Raw genomic sequence first — 17,523 nt, 5'->3', positions numbered from 1 at the left:
CCAGCGCCGAGGAGGATGCGCGGTCCCGGGGCCGCCCTGGCAGCCTCCTCTCCCTCCTCGGCTCGGCGGGGGCTCCCCGAAAGCCCCTCCGAGGGACGCCCCGGGCGGCGGGGGGGACGGGGACGGGGACGGGGTCGGGCCCCGCCCGGGCCGCGCCCCGAGGAAAGGCGGCGGGCGGCGGCGGCGGCGTGGGCGATGTCCCTACAGTCCGGTGGGTGCCGCCGCCTGTGTCCCCGCTTCCTGCCCCGGGCTCCTCTCCATGGTGGCCGCACCAGGAGCCTGTCCCTGCCTTAGTCGTTGGAGGTGACGTCGATGTCTTCTCCGCTCGACTGCTTGGTGGCGAGGCGCCATCGGTTGATGTGGTGCGAGCCCTTCTTCTTCTGGTCCGAGTCGGGGCCCTCCTCCTCCAGCTTCTGCCGTTTGTATTTCGTCCGCCTGTTCTGGAACCACACTTTCACCTGCGGCACAGGAGACAGCGGCTCGTGGGCTCCCGGCACGGCCGGCCCTGCACGGGCAGGAGGCTCGGGTTTCCCTGGCCAGACTCTCTCTGTCCCTATCCCAGTCCCTGTCCCTGTCCCTGTCCCTGTCCCCATCCCTATCCCTGCCCTGTCCCTGTCCCCGTCCCTGCCCCTGTCCCTGTTCCTATCCCTATCCCAGTCCCTGTCTCCATCCCTGTCCCTGTCCATGTCCCTGTTCCTATCCCTGTCCCTCTCCCAGTCCCTGTCCCTGTCCCTGTCCCCATCCCTCCAGGAGCGCTCCCACAGCCACCCCGCCCTGCCTCAGTTTCCCACGGCAAGGTGGGACACGGGGGACAGATGTGGTTGCTGCCAGCTCACGTCCCTGGAGAAACGCAGCGGGGCGAAGGACACTCGGTGACACCTCAGACACGGGACAGCAGCACGGGGGTGACACTCCTTACAGCACCCAGAGCCCATCAGCCCGAGCTGGGCTGGGCCTGGGTGGGCACCGCACGTGGGAGCAGCCAAAGCCAGCCCTGTTCCAGCTGTCACTGGTGCCAGGATGCCACTGGCACAGCGGCCGTGGCTCCAGCGACACTGGGATGACGCTCGGAGCCATCCCCACACCTCCAGCCAGGACTAAAGTCCAATTATCCATCAGGAATTGACCACACTGAGCTTTCAGGAGACCTTTTCTGCTCTCCTGGTGCCAAACTCTGCCCAGGAGCCCCGAGGGGCAGCGGAGTCTCCACCCCTGGGGACCCCACCCTCCTCACCTGCCAGAGGCCCAGGAGTCCGGGTCCAACCCCACAGTCCCACTGGGAGCGTGGGCTGGGCTGGGGCAGGGCCAGGATGGGCCAGGGAACAAGGCAGCACGGCCAGGGGGCAGCTGGGCATGCTGAGGGCACCCACACGGTCAGTGGGGCACGGAGGGATGCGGGATGGCACAGGCAGGGATGGGGGATGGCACAGGCAGGGATGGGGGGATATGGGATGGCACAGGCAGGGATTCAGGGATGCCAGGATGCAGGGATGCAGGGATGCAGGATGGGGAATGCCAGTGAGGAGGGATGCTGGTGGCAGTGGTGGGGGATGCAGGATGCTGCAGAAAGCAGAGTGGATGGGGCAAGAGATGTGGGATGCTGCAGGCAGGGCTATGGGACGCAGGATGCTGCGGGTGGGATGCAGGATGTTGCAGGCAGGGCTATGGGATGGGATGCAGGATGCTGCAGGCAGGGCTATGGGATGCAGGATGCTGCAGGCAGGGCTATGGGATGCAGGATGCAGCAGGTGGGATGCAGAATGTGGCAGCTGGGATGGCGAGGGGTGCTGCAGCTGGGATGCTGCAGGGAGCAGTGCTGGGTGCTGCAGGCAGGGATGGGGGGTGAGGGATGGCACTGGGGTGGGATGGGAGACTGCAGTGGGGTGGGATGGGGGATGGCAGTGGCATGGGACACTGCAGGCAGCGGTGCAGGATGTGGATGCTGCAGGTGGGATCCAGGATGCCCCAGGCGGGATGAGGATGCCCCAGGTGGGGTGAGGATGTCCCAGGCAGGATGAGGATGCCCACGGTGGGATGAGGTTGCCCCAGGCAGAATGAAGATGCCCCAGGCAGGATGAGGATGCCCCAGGCAGGGTGAGGATGCCCCAAGCAGGATGAAGATGCCCCAGGCAGGGTGAGGATGCCCACGGTGGGATGAGGATGCCCCAGGCAGGATGAAGATGCCCCAGGCAGGGTGAGGATGCCCCCGGCGGGTCGAGGATGCCCCCGGCGGGATAAGGATGCCCCAGGCAGGACGGAGATGCCCCAGGCAGGATGAAGATGCCCCAGGCAGGGTGAGGATGCCCACGGCGGGATGAGGATGCCCCAGGCAGGATGAAGATGCCTCAGGTGGGGTGAGGATGCCCCCGGCGGGATGAAGATGCCCACGGTGGGATGAGGTTGCCCCAGGCAGAATGAAGATGCCCCAGGCAGGATGAAGATGCCCCAGGCAGGGTGAGGATGCCCCAGGCAGGGTGAGGATGCCCCAAGCAGGATGAAGATGCCCCAGGCAGGGTGAGGATGCCCACGGTGGGATGAGGATGCCCCAGGCAGGATGAGGATGCCCCAGGCAGGACGGAGATGCCCCAGGCAGGATGAAGATGCCCCAGGTAGGGTGAGGATGCCCACGGCGGGATGAGGATGTCCCAGGCAGGATGAAGATGCCCCAGGCAGGGTGAGGATGCCCACGGCGGGATGAGGATGCCCCAGGCAGGATGAGGATGCCCCAGGCAGGGTGAGGATGCCCCAAGCAGGATGAAGATGCCCCAGGCAGGGTGAGGATGCCCACGGCGGGATGAGGATGCCCCAGGCAGGATGAAGATGCCCCAGGTGGGGTGAGGATGCCCCCGCGGGCTGGGTCGCTGCCTGGCTCCCAGGCCCACAGCACTAGGTGCCACTGCTCGGCCGCCGCTGCCAGCCCAGCCCAGAGCCCAGCCCGGGCTGAGCTTTCTCCCGCTGCAGCTGTTCCGGGTCCTGCAGCCGCTGGCACCGCTCGGCTGACCCCGGGACCATCGGCCCTTTTCCCCTGTCCTTCAGCACCGGCCACAGGCACCGCCTGCTCCCTGCTCTGGAGCCTTCCCACTGCAGCACAGGCCGGCATTCCTGTCCAGACCAGCATTCCCGTGCCAGACCAGCATTCCCATTCCAGACCGGCATTCCCATTCCAGGCCAGCATTCCCTTTCCAGACCGGGGTGGGAATGCTGGTCTGGAATGGGAATGCCAGCCCGGGATGGGAATGCTGGTCTGGAATGGGAATGCCAGCCCGGGATAGGAATGCTGGTCTGGAATGGGAATGCCAGCCCGGGATGGGAATGCCAGCCCGGGATGGGAATGCCAGACCAGTATTCCCATTCCAGGCTGGCATTCCCACCCCGGATCAGCATTCCCATCCCAGACCAGTATTCCCATCCTGGGTCAACATTCCCATCCCAGACCAGTATTCCCATCCCAGGTCAACATTCCCATCCCAGGCTGGCATTCCCATCCCAGGTCAGCATTCCCATCCCAGACCAGCATTCCCAGCTTGGGCCGGCATTCCCAGTTCTGGGGCCAGTATTCCCATTCCAGGCTGGCATTCCCACCCCGGATCAGCATTCCCATCCCAGACCAGCATTCCCATCCCAGGTCAACATTCCCGTCCTGTTCCAGCATTCCCATCCCAGACCAGCGTTCCCATTCCAGGCTGGCATTCCCAGTTCTGGGGCCGGCATTCCCATTCTGGGCCTGCATTCCCAGTTCGGGCCGGCATTCCCGGGAGCCACAGCCAGCCCAGCAGCAGCCCCTCACTTTCGGCTGTCCCGGCTCAGGAACGGCTCCTCCTGGCAGCGGGACGTGTCCTGCCCCCGCCCGGGCCACAACCCATTGCCTTTCCTACCTCTGGGGCATTCCCAGAACAATGCCGAGCTGGCGCCTTCCATTCAAGCGCCGCAGAGCACTTTGCAAACTTTAATTAAACCTCTGGGAGCAGGGAAGTTGCCTTATCCCTAAACTGTGGAAGGGGAACCAGGGCATAAAGCAATTAAATCTGCCTGAGCGCGACTGTGCCTGAGCAGGGCGGGAGAGCAGCGGCTCTGCCCGGCTCGGTTCGGCTCTGCCCGGCTCGGTTCGGCTCTGCCCGGCTCGGTTCGGCTCGGTTCGGCGCGGCACGGCCCGCTCCTGCGGGATTCCCGGCTGGGGAGCGGGGATGTTCCCAGGCTGGGGGAGCTCCCCGACCCGCCCGTGCCGCATCCCTCGCTCCAAAGGCCGCAGCCACGGTGGGAAAAGTGTGAGAAGCTCCCCGTGGGCACTGGGGATAAGCTGCCCCCTCACTCCGGGAGGAATTGCTTTAAATTCCGAGCCCGGGGTTTTATCCTTTCCCAAATTAACCCTTCTCATGCCGGGTGTTTGTGCATGCCAGGGTCCCAGCCCCGCCGTTCCCGGGGCTGGCTCTGTCCCCCTGGGTCACCTCCTGCCCCGAGCTCCTGCTGCAGGACAGGGATGGTCCCGGGATGGCTCCTGCATCCCTGTCCTGTCCCTAAGCTCAGCTCCCACCCGTGTTTACCTGCACATTCCCACCTGTGCCGTGCCCTGAGGGCCACCACGGCCACCGGGACATCCCGCTGTGCCCCGGGAATGCTGATGGCACCTGGGGAATCAGCGCTGGCCCGAAGGTGACATTGCCATCACCACACTGGGGACAATTAAAATCCACAAAGGCTGAGGGCACTGGGGTGGGTCTGGATGGGGACAGAGAGGGACAAGCCCTGGTGACACCGCCTGTGCTGGGTTGTCACCCAAAGTGCCACCACCCCCAGTGCCAGCGCTGCACCTCTGCCTGTTCCTGCTGTCCCTGCGGGGACTTTCCTCCTGAAAACACCCCAAAACTTCTCTGGTTTGTTTTTGGGGACAGTTCTCAAGGCAGGGGACAACTGCCAGCCTTGGGCTTCTCACAGGGCCACTCTACAGCTCTATCTGGGCATCTTTCTCCTCCTGTGATTCCCAGGCATTCGCTCTGTTAATTATTAATTATTAATTACAGCCAGCACCAAGCCCCTGGCCAGGGCTGCTCCATCCCTGCAGGGACAGCTCCAGGAGGGGACATTGGGATATCCAGGGACTCCATAATCACCCCAAGACCAGGAGGGGACACCAGGACATATGGAGACTCCATAACCACCCCAAACCTCCCTCTGCAGGAGCCAGGCAGAGGCCTCTGCTTTGGGAATGCAGATTTGAGACCCCAAGTGGGGTTTGCCCCACGAGCTGCCAGGGTAGGAGCGGCTCTGCTGGGAATTCTGGGCTCCATCACGCCAGAGGAATCCAGGGAAGCACCTTCCCAGCCCAGGCTGCTCCCATGGGAAGGAAAGTGACCTGGTGCCACCAGCGCTGGGCACGGCCAAGCCATGCCCAATGCAACAGGACACAGCACGGTGCCCCCAGCTCGTCCCAGTCCCAGCACACATCTCAGATCCCAGCCCGGCACAAAATCCTGGAGTACCACAGTGCCCAGGATCCCTGGTGATCCCAGAGACACCACAGTGCCCGGGATCCCTGCTGATCCCAGTGCCACCACAGTGCCCCGGATCCCTGCTGATCCCAGTGCAACCTCAGTGCCCGGGATCCCTGCTGATCCCAGAGACACCACAGTGCCCGGGATCCCTGCTGATCCCGGTGCCACCACAGTGCCCGGGATCCCTGCTGATCCCAGAGACACCACAGTGCCCAGGATCCCTGCTGATCCCAAAGCACCCACAGTGCCCGGGATCCCTGCTGATCCCAGTGCCACCACAGTGCCCCGGATCCCTGCTGATCCCAGTGCAACCTCAGTGCCCGGGATCCCTGCTGATCCCAGTGCCACCACAGTGCCCGGGATCCCTGCTGATCCCAGTGCCACCACAGTGCCTGGGATCCCTGCTGATCCCAGTGCCACCTCAGTGCCCGAGATCCCTGCTGATCCCAGAGACACCTCAGTGCCCGGGATCCCTGCTGATCCCAGTGCCACCACAGTGCCTGGGATCCCTGCTGATCCCAGAGACACCTCAGTGCCCGAGATCCCTGCTGATCCCAGAGACACCACAGTGCCCGGGATCCCTGCTGATCCCAGTGCCACCACAGTGCCCGGGATCCCTGCTGATCCCAGAGACACCACAGTGCCCGAGATCCCTGCTGATCCCAGTGCCACCTCAGTGCCCGGGATCCCTGCTGATCCCAGAGACACCTCAGTGCCCGAGATCCCTGCTGATCCCAGTGCCACCTCAGTGCCCGGGATCCCTGCTGATCCCCAAGCACCCACAGTGCCCAGGATCCCTGGTGATCCCAAAGCACCCACAGTGCCCGGGATCCCTGGTGATCCCAGTGCCACCTCAGTGCCCGGGATCCCTGCTGATCCCAGTGCCACCTCAGTGCCCGGGATCCCTGCTGATCCCAGTGCCACCTCAGTGCCCGGGATCCCTGCTGATCCCAGTGCCACCTCAGTGCCCGGGATCCCTGCTGATCCCAGTGCCACCTCAGTGCCCGGGATCCCTGCTGATCCCAGTGCCACCTCAGTGCCCGGGATCCCTGCTGATCCCAGTGCCACCACCCTGCCCAGAACCCCCCACTCAGCCCCAGCTCGATGCCACCTGGGTCACACCTCCGTGACCCCAGCACACCCAAACCCCCCTGATGGCTCCCCTTGCTCAGAGCATCCCACATTCCCTTTGGAGCCCTCCCTGCACCGTCCCCACCCTGATCCCATTTTTGGAACACCTGGATTTCCCTCAGGGCCCTGAGCTGCATCTTGTTCCCCCAGTCCCTTTGATTTTGCTGTTCCGGGCCTGTTGTTCCAATCTTACCCCGAAATAACGCGGCTTCTCAGTAGGAGAATGGCTGGGAAGGGGTTAAACAGCTGCACCATCCCCACCCCATATCCCAAGGCATTTCCTGATGCTGGGCAGGACCTGAACCCTTCTCACCTTCTCTGGGCTGCTCCAGGTGCTGCTCCCTGGCTGGGGGACCCGGAGCTGGCAGAGCCCGGAGGGAAAAACTCCCTTTTCCAGGGGGAAAAGCAGCTGGGAAAATAGGGCCAGGCACAGCCAGGAGCTGCAACCCGTCTGGGAATTGTTAAATCCATGAACAAATGGCAAAACCCTCCAAACTGTGGGTTCAGGTGTGGAGCCCCAGGTGAAAACACACCTGTGTCACACCAGGATGGGTGGCAGGGATAAAGCAGGCTGGTTTTCCGTGAAAATTTGATTCCATGCAGGGTTTATCACCGAATATTTAATTAATAATAATAATAATAATAATAATAATAGTAATAGTAATAATAGTAATAATAGTAATAATAGTAATAATAGTAATAATAGTAATAATATCCTGGGTTTGGCACAGCCACCGGCCCCTGCCTGTCCCACTCCTCCAATCCCAATACCTAAGTGTCTCCCATCCCTCAGCACACTGGGATTATTTCCCTCCAGGTAATTAAAACAGATTTTTCTTTTAAAAATGATTTTTCCCAAGCCACAGAACAGAAAGGAAAAACGTTTCCCTGCTGCCTGAAGCCCCGCAGCCGGGTGCTGTTCTCGGATGGATCCGTGGGGCCGCGAGAAGGACTGAGCCTTTCCCGGCCCTGCCGCTGCCTCTCGTGGTCCCTGCCAGCAGCAGCAGCTTCCCAAAATCATGGAAACACCACGCCACCAAATAGGCTGCAGCACACAAGAAATGAAAATTTAAAATATCTACGTGGCCTCTTTGCTCTCGGAAATCTCCCTGGGATTCGGGCTGGATGCCGCTGCTGCGTTTCCCCAATAAATGGCATTATTGCATTTAGGCTCCAGGCAATGCTGGAAAAGGCCAGGGAATGGCTAAGCTCCCCCTGGGGCATCCCACAGCTGCCCTTTCCACCCCGACAAGTTCCTGGCTGTTCTTTGACCTTTGGGTTTTGTCCTTTTTTTCCCTTTTTTCTCCATTCCAGCCCGGACAGGTGACGGGAGCAGCGGGAAGGGACCCGAGCCTGTGTCGGCGCTGAGCCCCGCGAGCCGCGGGCTGCGGGTCGGGACAGCATCACCCTCGGGATTCAAGCACCCTGGGGATTTTGGGGGCTCGGTCCCTGCTTCCCGACATCCACAGCTGCTCCTTCCCGCTGTCCCCGTGCCGGTGACATTTTCCTCCCAGGAACTTCCCGCTCCCAGGGACGCGTCTGGAGGTTTTGTTTGGCAGAGCCTGGGCAAGGATGAGCCAGGCGGGTACTGGGAACACCCACAGCTCCAGCTTTATTTCCCAACTAAATTTAAGCTTAAAAATTCAATTAATTCAGCACATAGGCCCAACCACCACACCAGAATCTGGGGAAAACTTTCTCCCTCTCCTCAGCTGCTGAATATCCTGGGAAATAAAACTCCTTCTCCTGGAGCATTTGGGAACAGCCGCTCACCGGGACACTGGGCTCGGATACACAGAGATGCTCAGCCCGAACTCCCGCATTTTCCCCCAGCTCTGTACACTTTTCCTTTCATCCTTGTGCTTCTCCTGGGTCTCCTTACATCTAAATTCCTGTGAAATGTCTGTTCTGATCACAAAAAGTCTCATCCAAAGCCAGCGCCCTTCAGCAGCACCGTCTCCACACCCATCCTGAATTCCGGGTGTTGGTGCACAGACCCGGAGCTGCTTGGCTCAGCCACGGTTTTCCAGCTTTCCAGGGAAGCCTTCAGGCTGCCGCTCCTTTCCTAACAGGATTTTTCAACCCATAAATTGCTCCCAGGGAAAACACCCCAAGCCAGCGAGAAACAACACCGGAAAGGCGCTCCGGAGAGTAGGACAACGCCAGAGCCGCATCCCCAGCCCCAAACCTGCCACAGCTTCTGGAACACGCAAAAGGTGCCACAAAAACCCCCAAACCCACCCCGAGGAGCCCCGGAACACCCGCAGGCTCAGGGGGTCCTGGGCAATCCCAGCTGGGGTTTCACACAGGAGCGCTGTGCGGGACTGGTGCCGCTGCCGGGCCGCTCCCAGGGCCGGGACAGGGTGGGACACGGTGGGACACGGTGGGACAGCCAGGTGGCAGTACCTGTGTCTCGGAGAGGCTGAGGCTGCTGGCCAGCTGCTTGCGCTCGGCGCCCACCACGTAGTGGTTCTTCTCGAAGGCCCTCTCCAGGCGCAGCAGCTGCGACGGGGAAAAGGCCGTGCGGATGCGCTTGGGCTTGCGGGCGAAGGGGCCGTGCAGCAGGAGGCTCTCCTGGGACACCTCGCTCCCTGCGGGCACACACAGAGCTCAGCACAGCAAACCCAGGCCCCCGGGACCCCCTCGGCAGGGCGGTGCTGGGGTGACTTCCTGGGCCTGTGACACGGGAAGGGCACAAAGGGGGAATTGCGGGGTATGGGGAGGATTCCCCACCCCAAAATCGCGGCGTTTGTGCCACGTTCTCCCTCTTGGATCCTCTTAGCCCCACGGTGGGGTTGGACGCGGCGCCAGAGGAAGGGGAAGGAGAGAGAAAGAAAGAATGGGAGGGAGAAGGGATGGATGGAGAGAGCAGCAGGAAGAGGAAAGAGAGGAAGAGAAGGTGGGAGGCAGAGAAAAAACTGAGAGAGAGAAAAAAAGAAATTATAAAATAGGAGAAAGACTAAGAAAGTGACAGGAAAAAATAGAGAAGGAAAACTGAGAAAGAAAAAAGTGGAGGGAAGAAAGAAAGAGGGAAGGGGACAAGGAAAGAGGGGAGTAAAGTGGGGAGAGCAATTTTTAAAAGAGTGAAAGAAAGAGAAAGAAAAAAATAAGGAAAAGAAAGTGAAAGGAGATGGAAAGAAAGAGACAAGAAGTGGGAAAGCAAAAAAAAAAAAAAAAGAAGAAGGAAAGAAGCAAAGAATAACGAACGAGAGCAGGAAAGTGCTAAAGCAAGCGAGAGAAACAAGGTAGAAAGAAACGAAAGCAAGGCAAGAAACAGAAAATTGAAGGCGGAGAGAGAAGGCAGGACAGAGGGACGGCTCGGGAGAGCGGCGGGCCGGGCTCGGGGGCTGTGGGGGACCCGGAGCCCCGCGCGGCCCCGGCCGGAGCCGCTCCCGGGGCCGAGGGGGCCGGGCCGGGCCCCCGGGCGCCGCCGGCAGCCGCCGCAATCCCCGGCGGAGCCCCGGGGACAAACGAGGGGTTGGTGCCGAGCAGATAAAACTAATCCGGGCTGCGGGACCCCCCGGCACCGCGGCGGGACAGAGGGGACGGCGGTGGAGGGGAAACGGAGAGGCAAAAAAAGAGGAAAAAAAAGGGAAAAAAACAGAGATTAAAAAAATAATTAAAAAAAAAAAAACATGGGAAAAAAAGGAAAGGAAAGGACTCAGCTAAAGAAAGGAAAAGGAAAAGAAAGAGGGTAGGAAGGAACGGAGAGAAAGAAAATAAAGATACGAGAAATAGAGACAGAATCAGAAAATTAAGAGAAAGAAACAAGGAACGAAAGAAAGAAAGAAAGAAAGAAAGAACGAAACAAGAAAAACAAGAAAGTGAGGAAAAGAAAGAGAAGGAAAGAAAGAGAAGAAAGAAATAAAGAGAAGAAAAGGAATCGAGAGAAAATCTACGGAACCAAGCAACATCTCTCTGCGCAGCCGAGATCCACCGCACCGAAATCCTTCCCTTCCTTCCCGGGAAGGAGAAAACCAAATTCCCGGCTCGGCTGCGCACGGAGGCGGCGGCGCCGGTCCCGTCCCCCGGAGCTCCGCGGTGCTCGGCCGGGACTCTGCGGTGCCGCCGCGCTCCGCGGCTCTGCCCGGCCCCGGCCCCGGCCCCGGGGCTGCGGGAGCGCTCCGGCCGCGGCTGTGCAACGGCACCGGCACCGGGCGTGCGGAGGCACCGGGCGCTCGGAGGCACCGGGCGCTCGGAGCCTCCGGGCGTGCGGAGGCACCGGCCCCGGTGTGGAGCGCCCGGGGCCCCGGCCGTGCGTGCGGGCACGGCAGCAACAGGTCCTGCCCGGCAGCCGGGCCCCCCGAGCCCCGGGAAGGAGCCCCGCGGCTCCGCAGCCCCCGGGGCCGCCGCCAGCCCTCGGCCCGCGCCCCCCGCGGCCCCCGCTCACCTTGGAAGCGGTGGCCGAAGAAGCGGTTCCGCAGCACCCAGGGGTAAAAGTTGAGCGGGTCGCGGTGCTGCGGCCCGAAGAAGGGGTGCGGGTGCGGCAGGGCCGAGCCCCCCAGCTGGGGGGGCCCGACGGGCAGCGCCGGGTGCCCCACGGCCTCGGGGAAGACGAGCTCGGCGCTGCCGTACAGGGCCCGGCCGGCGGCTCCCTGGAAGCCGGGGGCGAAGGCGGCGGCGTCGGCGGCGGCGGCGGGGCCGGGGTAGGCGAGGGCGGCGGGGCGCGGGGGGTCCTCGGGGCCCAGGGGGGTGTCCTTGCCCACCAGGGACTCGATGGTGAAGCAGCGCTTCGCAGACGGCTGGAACATGGTGTGAGCCGGGAGCGGGGGGGGGCCGGAGCGGGGCCGGTCCTGCGGGTGCGCGCGTGTGTGCGGTGTGTGTGTGTGTGCGTGTGCAAGAAACCTCCCCCTGGGCACGGCACACACACACGGACCCGCGCCCCGCACCCCTCCCTCCCTCCGCCCCCGCCCCGCCGCCCACCCGCGGGCGCCCACGCAGCCCCGAGCCCCGGGCGGCCGCTCCGCAGGCGGGCGGGACCTGCGGGGCCGGCCGGGGGCGGCCTCACCTGAGCCCCGGGCCCGGCGGGGAGGCCGGCGGAGGCAGGGCCGGGATGGGGAGGGCAGGGAATGCGGAGATTGGGATGCGATGGGATGGGATGGGATGGGATGCGATGGGATGCGATGGGATGCGATGGGATGCGATGGGATGCGATGGGATGCGATGCGATGGGATGCGATGGGATGGGATGCGATGGGATGCGATGGGATGCGATGCGATGGGATGCGATGGGATGCAGGGATGGGATGGGAGAACAGGGCCGGGATGAGGAGGGCAGGGGCAGGCAGGGGTGGGATGGGAGATCAGGGAATGTGGGAATAGGATGGGAGATCAGGGCCGGGATGGGAAAGGCAGGGAAGGTAAGGATGGGATGAAACTGGAGATCAGGGAATGTAGGAATGGGGTGGGATGGGAGAGCAGGGCCGGGGTGGGGAAGCCAGTGGAGGCAGAGCCGGGATGGAAGAGCAGGGGAAAGTAGGGATGGGATGGGAGAGCAGATCAAGGTAGGGATGGGTCGGGACAAGATGGGGAGGGCAGGGGAAGGCAGGGACGGGCAGCGGAGGAAGAGGAGGCAAGAGGAGGCAGGGCGGGGTAAGGACGGGCAGGAGAGGCAAAAGGAAGCAAGAGGAGGCCGGAGGAGGACAAGGGCAGCCAGGAAGAGTCAGAGGAGGCACGAGGAGGCCGGGTAGGCAGGGGAAGGCACGAGAGGTAGGACAGGCAGGGGAGGACAAGGAGAGGCAGGGGGAGGACAGGGGGAGATGGGGCAGGAAGGGGAGGCAGGGGCAGGCAGGGGAGGAAGGGGAGGCAGAGGAGGCAAAAGGACGCAGAGAGCGCCCGAAAAACTGGACTGGAGCCGCTCCCGCAGGCGCGCCGCGAAGTTGCGGCAGAGGGGCTCCGGCTGCGGGGGGGTTTCCCTCCGTCTTTTAAAAAAAAAAAAAAAAAGAAAAAAATCTTTTAAAAATTCCTCTTTTTTTCTTCTTATTTTGTTGGGGTTTTTTCCCTTTTTTTTCCCTTTTTTTTTTTCCTGTTTAAATAAATAAACCAGCCCTGCCCGCAGCGGCGGAGCGGAACTCCGGCCCGCGGGGGGAGGACAGGTGAAGCCTTCCCCACCGCTCCCGCCCCCCGCGCAAGCTCCGCTCCCCTCCGCGTGTCCCCTTCCAAAGGCAGGACCTTCCCCCGGCCGAAACCTCTTCCCACCGCTCCGATCGTGCGCCGGGAATGAAAAAAAAAAAAAAAAAAGAAAAAAGAAAGAAAGAAAGAAAACCAAAAAAAAAGCCAAAGCTCCCAAGAAGTGGCGATTTTGGCCCTTTTGCCCCGGCGCGGGGGGATGCGCGGGCGCGCAGCCCCTGCGCGGGCCGGTCCCGAGTTCACTCCGCAGTTTGGCTCTGCTCGGAGTTTTGTTGGCCCGCGGAGGCGGGGGCCAGCCCTCCCCTCCCGCACAAAGGGGGTTGAAAGTCTATTTTCCACTTGGCTGGATCGAAATACTCCGCGCGGGATCCTTCCCCCCGCGGAGAGGAGAGCGCTGCTGCGCGCCCGCGGGCTCTGCGCGGACACGCTCCCGCAAGAGGCTGCGGGAAGAAGGATGGGGGCAGGAAAGGCAAAATTACACGAAATCCCAGAGAAGTGAAAGCCTAAAAATGGAGCGAGAGCGTCGGCAAAGCTTTTATTTTATTTTTATTTTCATTTCCGCAAGAGAGAGAGAGAGGAAAAAAATAATCGACATTCAAAATATTTTATAAATAGATTTTAAAATATATATTTCCATTTATTTTTTTAATAGGAAAAGTGGAAATAAAGAAGAGGAGTTGGGTGAGAGAGCTGGTGGAGAGGGCAGCGGGGAACACCCGCGGAGGGACGGGGATGGTAAGGGAAGGGATGGGGAAGAAGCGGAAGGGACAGAGATGGGGAAGAAGGGAAAGGGATGGGATCGGGAAGGGGAAGGAGAAGGGGACACGGGGACAGCTCGGCTCAGTGGCGGAAACTGTGCCCTGCTCCGGACCGTTTGTGGAATTTCATTTAAATCAATTTAATCCAATTGCATTCAATTTGATTTCTTTTTTTCTCTTTGTGTTTTGTTTTGTTTTGTTTTTTTCCCCTCGACCTTTTCTCTGCCCCCGGGGCCGGCGGGGGGAGACGCGGCCCCGCCGGCCCTGCCCTGCGGCAGCCGCGGGTGCGGAGCGGGCGCTGCGGGATCCGCGGCCCCGGAGCGCGGCGCGGGGCCGGGATTTCGTTTCGTGCGGTTCTCCCTCATTTCAGCATCTTCTGAGGGAGAGAAACGGGAAAGGCGGCCGGGCTGCGGCTGCTCCCCGTGGGATCCCCGCCGCCGGCAGCTCCCCTCGGCGCCCCGGCTCCCGCGGAACATTTTCGGGGAGGGAGCGGCTTCGGTTTGGGGGTGAATCGCCCTCTCGGGAATTTACAAATCTTTCACCTGATTTTGGTTTTTTTCCCCCCAACTCGCCCGGCTGGTTTTCAGTCCCGGCTCAGTGTCCAGGCGAGGCTGCTCGGATGCTCCGAAGGGAACCGGGGAGCTAACACGCTGAAACCGACAGAGAACCCCAAATTTATCTTTAAATTTCTTTTCCCCCTCTGCTCCCAGGCCTGCTCCCAGCTCCAGGATAGCTCAAGCAGGATTTTTATCCCCTCGTGAATAAACCCGGACCTGCCGAGCGGGCGTCTTGCTCGGGCTGGAGGTGCCCCTGGCTTATCGAGAGGAAAACTTTATCCGCGGAATGCCCAGAGAGGGGAGCCGGGATGGATTCCGGCCGGATTCCAGGCGGGAGCGGCTCGGGGAAGGGGAAAAGCCATTTTCCTTTTATACCAAAGAGCCGCCGGGCGTGCGAGCGCAGCCGAGGGCCCGCAGGGGCCGGGCAGGGGCGGCTGCACCGGGCTCGGGGGTGCCGGGGGCGGACGGGGGGGTCTGGAAAACCCAACCGGGGCGTGCTGCAAGGAGCACATGAAAGGGAAGGGAAGGAGAGGGAAAGAGGGACAGGACGGGCACCGAACAGCGGCCGCAGGTTGGGGGTAGGGGGTCATTTCTGGGTGGCAGAGGCACAGCGAGGCCACCCCTGTGTCCGTGTCCATCGCACCCCCGGAGGCAGAGCCCGCCCGAGCCTGTCCCCGGAGCGGGACGGCGCCCCGGGCCGGCCCGGCAGGTGCTGTCCCTCGTTAATCGGTAACGCCGCCGCCCCGGCATCAAAGGGCACCGCGGGGAAAAGCGGCCCCGGGCCCGGAGCGTGGCCGCGGGCACGGCTCGGCCGCCACGTTAAAAGTTGACCAGACTTCAAAGCGCGGCTTCATTTCCTCCTCCGCTCTCCCAGCCGCTCGTTCTTCCCGTGGGCACGGCTCCGGCCCGGCCCGGTTCCTCCTCATCGGCCATCCAGGCAGCCCCGAGGGGGACAGGGGGAAACGGGGCCCATTTAGGGCTGGGTGGGTAACGAGGTCTTTTCCTGCTTCCTCGGCTTTGCTTTTCATTTATTTTTGACATTTTCTTCGGTTCAGGAATATTCTGGATTGGAATAAATCGTCCCTGAAGCCAGTGGCTTCCAGCAGGATATTCCTGTCACCTCCCCCAGTGTCCTTTAGTAGGGTGCTTTTGTCAACTGCTGCATGGAGGGATGGAGGGATGGATGATGGATGGATGGATGGATGGATGGATGGATGGACAGATAATGGATGGATGGATGGATGGATGGATGGATGATGGATGGATGATGGATGGATGGATGGATGGATGATGGATGGATGGTGGATGATGGATGGATGGATGGATGATGGATGGATGATAGATGATGGATGGATGGATGGATGATGGATGGATGGATGGACGGATAGATGGATGGATGGATGGATGGATGGATGGATGATGGATGATGGATGGATGGATGGATGGATGATGGATAGATGGATGGATGGAAGGATGGATGGATGGATGGATGGATGATGGATGGATGGATGGATGGATGATGGATGGATGGATGGAAGGATGGATGGATGGATGGATGATGGATGGATGGATGGATGATGGATGGATGGATGGATGGATGGATGGATGATGGTTGGATGGATGGATGATGGATGATGGATGGATGATGGATGGATGGATGATGGATGATGGATGATGGATGGATGATGGATGGATGGATGGATGATGGATGGATGGATGGATGGATGGATGGATGATGGTTGGATGGATGGATGATGGATGATGGATGGATGATGGATGGATGGATGATGGATGATGGATGGATGGATGGATGATGGATGGATGGATGGATGGATGGATGATGGATGGATGATGGATGATGGATGGATGATGGATGGATGGATGGATGGATGGATGGATGGATGGATGCATGACGGACTGATGGATGATGGATGATGGATGGATGATGGATGGATGATGGATGGATGGATGGATAGATGATGGATGGATGGATGGATGGATGACAGATGGATGGATGATAGATGTTTGGATGGACAAATGGATGGAGTTTATGGGATCAGACTGGGAATGGATCCCACCCTGAGTCTAGGAACAGGAAGCCACTCAGATCCCCCAGTTCTGGACTGGGAGAGGCCATTCCAGCAGGGAAAGAGGCTGCTGGTTTCCCACCCACCTCCACAGGCTCTCCATGGCTTTTCCATGGAGCTGCATCCCCCTCCCCTCTCCAAACCCTGCCCAGGTGAGGTGGGATCTGCTGTGACAGGTCTGGGGCACACTCAGGGATGGCACATCCTGAGGGCCCTTGGAGGGGACACAGCTGTGGCTCTGGTCACTCCAGCCCAGCAGTGACACAGGACAGGGACAGCTCTGGTCACCTCTCTCCTGCAGTGACACAAGACAGGGATTTTGGGAAAGCCATCCAAACCCCATTAGTGCAAAGTGCTGTGCCAAGTTTGGGCATTTGGGGACCTTCCCCTGACCTCATGCCTGACCCTGGGGACCCCGTGTCCCCTGCCTAGCTGTGATGAGCTGGTTGTCCCACAGCAAGGCCCATGGAAGGTTCTGGAACACCTGGATTGGGGCAGCATCAGCATCTCCTGCTGGTGACGGGACTGGTGACAGCAGCACTGGTGCCACGGGGACCTGCAGCACACATGGCTCCAGGGGTGGCACCACTGCCATGGGTGGCAGGCAGGGGACACGGCCCTCCCTGGGCTCCTGGAATCCCTGGAATCTCCGCAGCGAGGGTCCAGCCCAGCCCCCAACCCCAAGCCCACCTTGGTTTGCTGTGCTGGGCCCTGGGGTGGCAGCAGCAGTGGCAGTGTGGCAGCACCACAGTTGTGTGGCACTGCCATGTCCGTGTGGCACTGCCATGTCCGTGTGTCACTGCCATGTCCGTGTGTCACTGCCATGTCCCTGTGGCACTGCCATCGCCCTGTGGCACTGCCATGTCCGTGTGGCACTGCCATGTCCGTGTGGCACTGCCATGTCCGTGTGGCACTGCCATGTCCATGTGTCACTGCCATGTCCCTGTGTCACTGCCATGTCCGTGTGTCACTGCCATGTCCGTGTGGCACTGCCATGTCCGTGTGGCACTGCCATGTCCATGTGGCACTGCCATGTCCGTGTGTCACTGCCATGTCCGTGTGTCACTGCCATGTCCATGTGGCACTGCCATGGCCCTGTGGCACTGCCATGTCCGTGTGGCACTGCCATGTCCGTGTGGCACTGCCATCGCCCTGTGGCACTGCCATGTCCGTGTGGCACTGCCATGTCCGTGTGGCACTGCCATCGCCCTGTGGCACTGCCATGTCCGTGTGGCACTGCCATGTCCGTGTGTCACTGCCATGTCCCTGTGTCACTGCCATGTCCCTGTGTCACTGCCATGTCCATGTGTCACTGCCATGTCCATGTGTCACTGCCATGTCCGTGTGTCACTGCCATGTCCCTGTGTCACTG

At 61.0% G+C, this 17,523-nt stretch overlaps 2 protein-coding genes across 3 annotated transcripts in view; one reads left to right on the top strand and one right to left on the bottom strand.

Moving 5' to 3' along the window:
- RAB11FIP5 (RAB11 family interacting protein 5) overlaps positions 1-17,523 on the top strand; it is a 447,460-nt gene that overhangs the window by 160,961 nt on the left and 268,976 nt on the right. Inside the window, exon 7 of one of the 2 annotated variants that reach the window (XM_068189173.1) lies at positions 10,915-10,929. The exons of the other annotated variant lie outside the window; for it this stretch is intronic. The gene's annotated coding sequence lies outside the window, so the exon portion shown is untranslated. Of the gene's footprint in view, positions 1-10,914; positions 10,930-17,523 lie in introns of those variants that run through there. 2 annotated transcript variants of the gene reach the window in all.
- Positions 182-11,532, bottom strand: LOC137473295 (homeobox protein EMX1-like). The gene is made up of 3 exons (XM_068189184.1): positions 11,011-11,532; positions 9,027-9,211; positions 182-458 (listed from the first exon to the last, which is right to left on the bottom strand). The coding sequence occupies exons 1-3, from the start codon at positions 11,369-11,371 to the stop codon at positions 291-293; spliced, it is 714 nt and encodes a 237-aa protein (XP_068045285.1). The 5' UTR covers positions 11,372-11,532; the 3' UTR covers positions 182-290.

Source organism: Anomalospiza imberbis, chromosome 4 (genome assembly GCF_031753505.1).
Source record: "Anomalospiza imberbis isolate Cuckoo-Finch-1a 21T00152 chromosome 4, ASM3175350v1, whole genome shotgun sequence".
In the NCBI taxonomy this organism is placed as follows: Eukaryota; Metazoa; Chordata; class Aves; order Passeriformes; family Viduidae; genus Anomalospiza; species Anomalospiza imberbis.
The sequence above is the reverse complement of the archived record's forward strand: the minus strand, read 5'-3'. Positions and strand labels throughout refer to the sequence as shown.

Bases quoted from the DNA above. Each gene is read 5' to 3' on its own strand.
- LOC137473295 (XM_068189184.1), bottom strand. From the start codon at position 11,371: ATGTTCCAGCCGTCTGCGAAGCGCTGCTTCACCATCGAGTCCCTGGTG. The intron at 9,212-11,010 runs GTGAGCGGGGGC...GTGTGCCCGCAG, and splicing joins CTTCGGCCACCGCTTCCAAG to GGAGCGAGGTGTCCCAGGAG. The intron at 459-9,026 runs GTACTGCCACCT...CCTGTGCCGCAG, and splicing joins TCAGCCTCTCCGAGACACAG to GTGAAAGTGTGGTTCCAGAA.